At 39.3% G+C, this 11,452-nt stretch overlaps 1 protein-coding gene across 1 annotated transcript in view; it reads right to left on the bottom strand.

Annotated features, from left to right (window-relative positions):
• Positions 1-10,888, bottom strand: part of LOC145498324 (bone morphogenetic protein 1-like) — an 11,466-nt gene extending 578 nt beyond the window's left edge. The window contains exons 1-5 of the mRNA XM_081478236.1: positions 8,916-10,888; positions 6,631-6,672; positions 5,785-5,929; positions 4,963-5,216; positions 1,925-2,299 (exon numbers count right to left, since the gene is read on the bottom strand). Of these exons, the coding sequence (XP_081334362.1) occupies positions 1,925-2,299; positions 4,963-5,216; positions 5,785-5,929; positions 6,631-6,672; positions 8,916-8,964 (865 nt within the window). The 5' untranslated portion in view covers positions 8,965-10,888. The remainder of the gene's footprint in view (positions 1-1,924; positions 2,300-4,962; positions 5,217-5,784; positions 5,930-6,630; positions 6,673-8,915) is intronic.
• Between the last annotated feature and the right edge of the window lie 564 nt (positions 10,889-11,452).

Genomic DNA, 11,452 nt, shown 5'->3' with positions numbered 1-11,452 from the left:
TACCCTACCACAGTGGAACTTAGACATAAAAAACTGTCGGGGACAAGGGTACGCTGGAGCGTCTAATATGTCATCCTCTAGGCACGGTACACAAGCACTGATACGGGAAAAAATTCCAAAGGCTGTGTACACACACTGCAGGGCTCACTGACTAAACCTCACAATCGTTCACTCCTGTTATCAACCCCTTATCAGAAACATGCTTGGAACATTCAATGAAGTTTGCAATTTTTTTTTAGGTATTCACCGAAGCGCAGCAAGTTTTTGCTTGCTGTAATTGAGAAAGAAACCCTCGAGGCCAGCAAAACAACGTTGCTCAGCTTGTGTCAAACACGGTGGGTTGAAAGGCATGAGGCACATGAAGTTTTCTTTGCGCTTTTGCCATCTATACTAAGAGCATTAGAAGGTATGTCAAATGAGCGGCTGTTTGCAAATCAATTCGGGGAAACTGCCTGGAATAGGGACACTGACAGTAAAAGCAAGGCAAACAGTCTGTTACATGCAGTATCCAATTTTGAATTTATCATCACCCAGATTACGACGATGAAATGCCTTTCGATACTGAAGCCACTCAGTATCAAGCTGCAAAAGCGAGACATCGATGTCTATGAAGCATACAGCCACATCAGAGATTTAAAGGGTGAGCTACAAGATATCAGAGGAGACATCGAGAAATATTGCTTGGAATGATACAGCATGGCTACCACCACAGCGAGGGAAGCAAACATCGAGCCATCTATGCCACGCGTTGTTGATCGGCAACAGCACCGAAGCAATGTCGAAGCAGGAACAAGAGCGCTCACAATTCCTCTGTCGGATCATCTTAATTCTGAGATAGACACAGAATTTGACCCCAATAATGATGCTGTGATGTCTCCCCTCCTGTGCCTACTTCCAGCCTTGCTAATTTCTCGAGAAGTAAACCCTGTACAAGCCGCTTTGCAGTACTGTGCAGATGACCTACCATCACCCCAGGTTTTTGATGTGGAACTTTTCCGTTGGCGGCGCAAGTGGCTAAACGCGGATCAAGACCTACCAAGCAGTGCAGTTCAGGCATTAGAAGAATGCAACCATGAATTCTTTCCAAACGTACATAAGTTGTTGCGCATCTTATGTACGTTGCCAATTACCTCTGCAGAATGTGAGCGATCGTTTAGCACATTGCGACTGAAAACTTATCTGAGGGCGACCATGCATGACCAGTGAGCGAGAGTCTGGCCTTGCGCTAATGAACATCCATTATAGTAGGCAAATTGACATTGGTGCAACAATCGACATTTTTGCACGGAAGCATCCACGGCGCCTCCTTCTTTCTGATATCCTAGCTGAGTGAACGGTAAATCACAAGTCTACAGCATTTGATGAAGTATGTAATATGTTAACTATTTTATTATCCATTTTTAATTCTGTTAAGCTCCATCTCTTCAGGAAGTGAGATTTGCAATCTCCTCTTAGAAATACGAGCTACGTTTGGCGCTAAAATTATTGGAAATTTGTGCTCAGAATCAAGGAAACACCATTTCTGAAGACCCTAATTTCAAAAATTTTCCGGGGGAGCATGCCCCCGGACCCCCCTAGTAAAGAGTGCCTCCGGCGCTCGATTGTCAATCGGGCAAGCCATATACATTAGAAACCTCTCTGTGCAAAAAGGCTGGCTACGCCCCTGCCTTGTTTAACCTATAGTTTCCTCATTTACAGACATTTAAATATACTTTCGTTAGAGTTACGTCAGTTACGTTTGTCAAGCAAACTATATTGAAAGAAAGGAACTTGTTCACCTCACTTTTAAATTGAGCTCCTCTACAGTTTTTCCACAAACACCCAATGCATGCTAAAGGACTTATTTTATAATATAAACCCACGGCTGAATAACTTGGAAGTTGACACTCTTTTCAGTTAAGTGATGGCCCTAGCTTATACAAACCTGCTTTAAATGAGGCCTTGAATCCTTTGTAGACAGTGGTAGCATTGCTATCACTCATGAACTGCACCCAAACTAAGTTCCCTGTACTCTGAATGGTGCTCGGCAAGGTACTGCCACACAGCCGTCCAGTCAGGATTGGGCCGCGATATACCCGCATTGTAGGGTCGACTTCTCGGATCTCAAGGTAGTCGTATTTGCATTTCTCACTTTCCTCCAGTTCGAAAATATCGAAGTCTATCTGGACCTGCCGTCCTTCAGGGACAATTAAAAACCACTGTTGTTTGTAATTTTCAGGATAATTCTTGATACCAACTTTTGGTGTTCCAAACTCAATGGTTTCATCTTCGGTTGCATTTAGGTAGGATATTTTACCTCCTGTGTATGCAATGAAATAAGTTAGTCTAAGGGATTATTTAAACAACAGGTTGTTTTTGAAGTGTATTATCGTTTGTCACACGATGTAGTCACTTTAGATGTAGATCGCGACGTTTCGACTGCTTACTGCTAGTCTTCTTCGCCTGAAGAAGACTAGCAGTAAGCAGTCGAAACGTCACGATCTACATCTAAAGCGACTACATCGTGTGACAAACGATAATACACTTTATTATTACATCTACCACGATGAATAACAACAACCTTTTCCTCGACAGGTTGTTTTTGTTTGATGTTCTTAAAACAAATATTTATCCGAGAAGAGAAGCTTCCATGGCAAATATGCCAGTTTTAAGAATATCATTTTTCCGAGGGGCAACTATCAGACCGAGATTGTCTTTATTGTTCACCTCATGATTTTCTTACGCCCGTCAGTTCAAAAGTAACATTGAAATATTTTCAAATTTTTCGGATGGAAGGCGTGAAACCCAAATGTAAAATTTGAAAAAGAAAACAGACAAATTGTGTCTTTTAATACAACTTTTTTTTGATACAAGCCCGCTAACTTACAGAAAAAGTTTCGCGGACGAGTACTATTCTTCCGGGTATTTTCCTCCGACGGGCACTATGGGACAGAAAGTAGGGAGTTTTAGCAATGACGACGGCGACGCTGAGGACGACGCCGACGCTGAGGACGACGCCTTGTCAAAAAAAGTATTTATATTTTAACTTCGAATGTCGCAACTGCGTAGATCTGTACAGTACGCCTAATGGTCTAAATACCTGCTCAGGCTAAATATGTAGTGACAGTGTTCAATTCCAACGGAGGACACGAAAAATTAGCCATTGCAGTACACGTTCTCCAAAATACGTAGAACTTGGTCATTTCAGGTTGTTGTTTTGCAAAGGACGGTAAACAAATGTACAAAGATTTAAAACGCACGCGCAGAACGATTGTTTTGCTAAAACGCCCTAGTGTCTCTCCGCCGATGAAGACTATCGCATCACGTGATGAATTTAAAGTGATAAGAATCGGAGAAAATTAAGTAATGAACTCATAATGATCTCATAGACTCAGTTGGTTATTAAACTGTTTCCTTGGTTATACTTACACCAGTAATGACATTTATATAGCGCCAAACGCTAACGTTCCCAGGCAAATATTAAAAGCTGAAATCTCAGTTTGGTTAGAGGGACTGAGATATTGCAAATTAAAACTCAGTTCAAATGATTAATATACTAATGCAATAATAAGAAAGGAAAAAGAATAAAAGAAAAGATAAGATTGAAAATATATTCAATTTAAAAAGGGGGCAAATACATACTAATTTGCCCCCTGAGAAAATGGCAATTGATCGGCAAAATGGGCAGGTGCTAAACTACTATTTTTAGCAATAGAAAAAACGCTCATGGTTTTCCTAAGAAAGTGACTACGCTGCATGCGTGCGGCCGCAATAATAAACCACAGCGGACACAACTGCGCATGTTCAGGATATTAACTACCGCAAAATTAGCCGCGACCAACCCATCCGATACATTGAAACATGCATAAAAGAAGACTGTCCGGCAGGTTATAATGCGCTGGCCTGCAAACGCAGACCTATTTCCGGCTTTCTCTTGTCTAGTTGATAGAGGGAAATGATTTGGAAGGCCGCTAAACATCAAAGAAGCAAACAAACAGAATACGATTTATGTCGGAAGGTCCTTGACACTGCACACCTTTTGTTTTATGAAAAACTAAATAAACTGCAAAGCCGTGAACGAAGATCCTACTTAATTGAACGTTGGATCTCACAGGAGATCTAATCAGGCAAAATTGAAAAGTAAAACGATGAGAAGTCAAGGACTACTGCAAGGCTGATACAACGTGGTGTATTTAAAACAATATTTCGGCTGGCCAGACAAGCCTTCTTCAGGTTTAGATGTTACTAAATTATAAAAGTGAAATTACAATATTATATAGTGGAAGATATCGTAACGACATCCACCACTATATAATATTGTAATAGGCCCTTTGCACGGTCCGGTCACATGGTACGGAATTAATTATGCTGGGAGGCAAGTTACACACAGTGGGAGTTCCAAAACAAAGGAAAGTCGGGCTGGACTGGTACGAGTTTCCTTTGTTTTGGAAGTTCCACTGTGTAACTTGCTCCCCAGCATAATTAATTCCGTAACATGTGACCGGATCGTACAAAGGGCCTATTTGATTTTTATAATTTAGTAACATCTAAACCTGAAGAAGACTGGTCCGACCAGCCGAAATATTGTTTTAAATATACCACGTTGTATCAGCCTTGCAGTAGTCTTTGACTTCTCATCGTTTTACTTTTTTCTGTTTTATGTTTACTGACTACTGACTACATATTTGCCAGGTTTTGTGTAGGGTCAACCCCCAAAGTAGCCAACAGAAACTTACAACAAAGAACTTTGCTAGGTTTCCCAACCATTTCCCCCTATTAACTATGCTCTCGCAGGCTAATAATGCGCATGAGAAGACTAGTATTTGCTGACTATTCATTTGCAGATCACGTGGTTGGGCTCAACCAATAAAAAGGGAGCAAAATAGGCGTCGACTGAGAACAGCTATTTTAAAAGCGCGCAAGTTTTGGTCCTTCATTTTGTATTAGGCACTATCCTAGACACTATTTATTCGATAAACTTACCGGCATAAGATTGAGCGACAAAGGAGAGGTTAAATCCTTTGCGATGAACTGTGTCATCCGACACAAAACGGACGTAGATCCTTGTTGCAATTTCAAAATCTCCCGTTGGACTTCCTAAACGGCGTCGATATTCCAGATAGTTGTCGCTGAGTCGTTCACATGTTCCAGTGTTAGATGCCAGACTGCTGTACCTAGAAGATCGCACGATCTGAAGACCGTCGCACTCACAACCTTCGCATATTTCTATGTCAAGCCTTGGAACAAAAAATTAGAAAAACAAAACTGCCGTTAGCACACTATATTCCATCGGGCGAAAATCCATTTGAAGAAGAATGCACCGAAGGTCAGAAAGGATCAAGTTTCTAAGGGTAAAAATCGTTACTTATTTAATACATATTTCTGAAAAACATAATGATATGATAATAATAATAAAAATGGCTATTACTGTTGTCATTAACTTAGATTTCAGGAAGTACGAGTACGAGATCGAGGACAAGAACGACTTTTTCAATTGTAGGTTTGCAGGCTTCACATTATCACATCACATACCCATCTCATTCCATGAGCTGCACTCTCTACCTAAAACCAACATGAAGAGCGAGGGCTCTGGAAACGTCACTGGTTTGAAACACAAGTCGGAGATCCATGGTACTCGTTATGCACTATCGTTCCACGATTTTTTAAGACGTTCAGGGCTGAGATTTTTGTGGCTCGATCAGAAACGAAAGTACTTATCATAAAAACAAAGTATTCTAAGGAGATATTCGCTAAACCAAAATAAAAATATCAGGCCAAATTAAACGGTACCCCAGGAAAACGTACCTGTTAAAAAAATAATAAATGCCTTGATAAGTGTCGGGAACTTCAATCCCCCAACACTTTGTCTCGTTTATACCATAATCGCCTGAGCTGGGGTATGCCAGTATACCACTTGAAGCTGTTATATTTGTAATACCACTGGGACAAACTGTAAACAACAGACAAGGAGAAAACGTTATTATTCTCAGTCATTGCATAATCTGTTTTAATCTTTACCTTATTGACTTCCACCAGTAACAGGGGTAATCCCCCATAAAGGCTTTATTCTCAAGGTAATCTCTCTCAAATTATTAACTTCAACAGACTTCGAAGCCCTTTTGTAAACATAGGTGTGACGTCAGGACAGTCACCCTAGATGATCTAGGATTGAACTTCTTCAGAAAAGGCCAATAAATATTACAGCTACAGTTGGATTGGAAATTTCCTTTTGGAGGTTAAGAAATTTCAGATTATAGTATTCTTGGAAGGATAATTTCCGGGTTCAAATAATATCGCTGCGTTAGTGCTAAGGATACGGATAAGGCCAAATAAGGTAAGCTTTTTAAAGGAGCTCAGTAACGGCATTCTGAGTTATCGGCCACGGAGAATTACCTTTAAATTAAAGGAAGCCTGAACATAGTTGTTTGCCAAGATAGAAAAACACCAAGGAGATAAAGCTTAATCATAATTAGGAATAAGGATGGTTAAGGATGGAGAAGACTGACACGGATTACAAACGACGAACGTGAAAAATTTGGGCTAAATTAACGTTTCAAAATGACTGAAATGAACAAACAGGGACGTATCTCCTTCAACAACGACGGTACGACGGTACGACGGTGCGGATCAAGTGCAAGATTCATTACTTACTTGAGTCGCAAGCTCCCTTCTCAATAAGGAGGAGCACCACAACTGCGATACAAAGACAGCATTAAACTGGTCATAACTGACATATTACATAATATTGTTAAACTAGTGGTAATCAAAGATTATGAGTGCGTTCGATGCCTAACATTAATATCTATGCCTTAAATGATTTCACTAGATGACTTTCAACCTCTGTCTATTGCTAAAATCAACATGTTTCATGAGCAACCGAGGTTTTACAGATAGATGTATCATAGTGTCAAAGTCCATGCCAATGAAGAGGTCCCCTGCCACGATTTGTTGATACGTTGCGTGACGGCGCCAGTTTCCGTGGACTCACAAGAATATTTACATTATTTCGAGGTAAATATTTTCACACAAACTGATAATGTTTAAGCGTAAAAGCTAATTTGTAAAAGCTTATATTTTTTACGTACATTATTCTAAGCTGGAAACCCAAATACGAAAACCACGAGATGCGCGATAGTCTTTGTGCATATCACGTATGATATATGACGTCATTCAAAATGGCGCAGAAAATGCAGACGTTTGACGAAAAAGTTTCAAAAGAAGTCACCCTTGAAACCACAGGACACCCAAGATTATGAACTGCGTTCTCCGAACGCAATAACTAATTGAAGTGTACAAATTAATATTCTTCACCTTATCCTTCTGTGTGCTTTATTGTGCTTAATTATTGACATTTACCAAGGGTAAGAAATTGGCAATATCTAAAGCCATCTATCAAAATTTGCATAATAGATCTGAAGAGCTAAAAGAGAGGTAATTCAAGCGATTGCTTTAGGGAGATGGAAGAACTGCCGCCCAAAATAATAGGGAAAAGCGACATCAATCTTCCCCGGCGGACGTTTGCATCGTTTCTCCTGACACAAAAATGCTATTTGAAATTAAAAAGCATGAAAAATATTTGTAACGGCCCACTTGACTGAGCTGCCTGCTCCCTTCTGTAGGCGACTCAGTCGCACGTTCCTCAACTGAATCTTGATTTGATTTAGCTGATATTTATAGGGAATTTTAGATTGGACTACGGGGTGCGAGATTGAGTACGAGTACGATTTTCGAATTTCAAACCAGTGACGTTTCTAGAGCCCTCGCTTTTCATGTTGGTTTTAGGCAGAGAGGGCAGCTCATGGGATGAGATGGGTATGTGATGTGATAATGTGAAGACGGCAAACTAGAATTGAAAATTCGTACTGGTACTCGATCCAATCTGAAGTCCCTTAATTATCCCACCGAGAAACTGAAACGTTGTGACTTAAGCTATAAAATGCTTCACTGAGAGGAGGTTCAGTAAACGGATTTCAGGGTTGTTTATTCAAGGTCACTGAATGTATGAACAGTAGCTGTACTAAATAAATTAAAAGATTTAAATATTCATAATAAGCAAAATGTAAACACTGCAACGAGATGCGTTCGGTTAATTTCGATTACTTCAGCTGACCATTATATCTAAAGCTAGGACAAGAAAATTTCAGAAACCATTTAAAAGGAATCTGAATTTTGAGTCTGGCTTGAAATGTATTTTTTTCCTCAGAAGGTTTCCATGTATTGTGAAATATGATGTAAGGGACAGTTCAAACGGCCAGAAGCTTTTTCTCTGTCAAGAAATCGACAAAAACTGACACTTTGGTAATGTTTTTGCACAGACGTAAACTGCTGTTTTATACACTACATTTTTTTTAAACTCTTGGGCAAAAAAATATATATAGCACATACAAATGTAAATAAAAGATTCGATAAATGAATTAATTTTATTAAGGATGGCAACGATCGGTTACTGTGAAATGAACATGCACCATTCAGTTTCAACCTGAGCGCGAGATACGTCCTTGAATAAATCTTCCTTGTGCTGTGTCAATTCATTGTAATTTGTGGCTTTGGAGCTCGACTTGTAAAATTGCATACTTCTGTAACGACAAAAACTCATTTTAACGGAAGATTTGGAAATTGGTCTTCGATGAAAACATTTAATTTGGCAGTGAATTCGAGATCTGCAATGGGTTAGGTTTTGCATTCGATTACGCTTCAGTAACGGATGTTAGAGTCAAAGTTACCTTCCTTCGACAAACCAAACACAAATGTAACGGCAAATCAGGGATCAAACGATAAAAACGAAGCAAATTTTTATGAGTTTGTCTCAAACAAGCGATTGTTTTCAGAATGACTAACAAAAAGCCACGCAATACCACTAAAAATGCAAAATAATTTCAATAACATGTTGTGTTATACGCTGAAATTACGATATAACAAAAAGATAAATTACTTACCAAGAATAGCTGCAACTGAAATGAATTGGTCTCGCTCCAAAAACCGCATCCTTCCCCAACTAAAATGGCTTCTTTGACACTCCTTCCTAGCACAAGTCCAGCAGTCGACGGTCAGAGCTTCACTGATTGACTAAGCAAACAGTTGCTAAGCAATTTCCCACAAACAAACACTAGTAAAGCACTGCTTTTGAATTTGACTTCGCTTCGATATCCCTGTTGTATGTCATATGGTTTTTTATGCACTGAAATTGTTATTCGGTTCGAGGCTGGTAAAATGATATCACCAAAATATAGTGTCGATAGTCTGATTAACACCAAGCTTGCATCAATTATAACTGCTTACACAAGATCACGCCAACAAGTTTTTAGTCGCCGTTAGTGTAGAAACACGGGATCAAACTTTGCCAAGAGCATTCCTTCAGACATGTGATGACATAGGTGTCCCCATGGCTCCTGAAAAAACAGTAGGTCCTAGCTTTGTTTTATCATTTGTGGGCATCGAATTAGACACACTTAATGTCGTTCGCTTACTCGGGACTTTCTCCCAAGAAAGAAGGTTACTTTGACTGAACTACAATCTTTAATTGGTCTCCTTAATTTTACTTGCTCTGTGATTGTACCCGGTAGAACCATGGGAGGAATTTTCCCTGGAGCTCATTTTCATTTGATCGCTGAACGGCAAACATCTCCACGTGCTGATGGTGATGTGGCTGATATGACTTATAGGAGGTTCGTTCGCATCCGATTGTGAAAGAAATCTGGAATGACATCCATATGAAATGTTTCGCAGGCCAAGTAATAGCTGTAGATGACTTCTGCTCGATTTACAAAGCTACCATTTTCCGTGCTAAACAGATGATTTTAGGAATCGAAGCTTCGCGGTTCGTCGAATCTCTACGGTTGAAAGATAAATTATTTCCGTTTCTGATCTCTTCGAATTCGATCTTAACTTGCCGGAATTGAACCTACCTTCGACACTTTCCTTCTTAGATATCTCGACTTGTGTGTGATGTGTATCAGTGTATCGCTGGCCAACAACACGGTTGTTGACAGATATTATGTTTTCGTTCGACGATAAGAAAGCTGAGAAGTAAAACCTACGAAGAAAAGGGTTGAATAATTCGAAATCAAAGCAATGTTTTGTCCTTGAAAACTTGTGTAAAGCTTGATTAATCGAGTTTCGCCCGCTGTATTTCCTTATTAACCAAAAAGAATCATAAACAACTTGCTAATGAGCTATGGCTCTTTCAAAATAACAAAAATAATTTGCAATAAATGGAATGAAAAAACTAGAAGCTTAATGGGAGAAGTAGGGTATGTTTTGCTTCAATGTAAGTGGTAAAAAGTAATTGCATTCGTCCCCCGTACCTGGTCACACTTCCAGCAAATGCTTGTTCAACTTACAAATCCAAGATTAAATATGTACTGTGTGGATCTATTTTGTAGACAATGCAGGAGATAACACGATTTTGGTCTTACTCAACTTCCTTGAATGTGTTTAAAGTAAAAGGTCTACAAATGACTTTGCCTCAGACCTTGCCACTGGCAATATCAATGTTCAAACTGATGAGAGTGTGAGATTTCTCTTTGCCTAGTGCTTAGGTGTTGGGTGTAACTTGTATCTGCTCCAAGTGTCCATTCCTGGGTTCTCAGTACATCAGGCTCAATGGAAAGAAGGCTTGGCTGAGGTACATGTAATGAATGCTTTGGACAAATAATATACCTCATGCTATTTAAAGTTGTTGCAACTAAAATTGCAGCTGGGAGATGTGAAAAAAAAACTGACTTACATTTACTTGCAAATAATAATTCAATTCCAAAGTATGCTTTTTAAACTGAATATTTGCAAAGTACTGAGAAGCACAACAAAAAACCAGCAAAATAGCACAAAAATCATATTCTGGAGACAGCAGCCAACATTAAGTTCACTTATAAATTAGTAAACTGGAAGATTGTGAATGATAGGCACGGTCAATTAGCCATGACTGAATTGCTCACGGTCCTGTGCCTTCATTGTATATCCTCATGTTACAACTCTGCTGAAGTTTAAGGTTCAATGTAACTTGCGTAGACTAAAGGGAGCTCTTCAGCCAAAACAGTGCTATGTAGGTCATTTGAAATATCTATTAGTTTAAAATTTATTATTTACTGCAAGTCCTGTGGTCAACAACACAGTGTTCATGTACCGATATTAACATTTCCTACATTGGCTGTTAAATATTTTGCCAAAAACAGTCTCCACAGCACCTCCTCGTGTTGACTCGTAATGACTGTGACCAACTGAATTCAGAATAATCTAGCATGTAGCTGTATCCTAGATCATCTATAGTGAGATGTTTGACTGAGATAATTAAATTGTAACAACATTTTAAAATACAAGTAGATGCACTATATTGAACACTTGCAGTAGCTCTTGGGATTGCCATGTAGCTTTCTAAGTAGTCACTTACATTATGTCATTATGTATTCTGTTTTGGTCTACTAGTATTCCATTCTAAATTTGATATCCTAAACAGCAGCATGCTGTAGCTTTCCTT

The sequence above is a fragment of the Orbicella franksi genome, chromosome 9 (assembly GCF_964199315.1).
Source record: "Orbicella franksi chromosome 9, jaOrbFran1.1, whole genome shotgun sequence".
Lineage (NCBI taxonomy): Eukaryota > Metazoa > Cnidaria > Anthozoa > Scleractinia > Merulinidae > Orbicella > Orbicella franksi.
The sequence above is the reverse complement of the archived record's forward strand: the minus strand, read 5'-3'. Positions and strand labels throughout refer to the sequence as shown.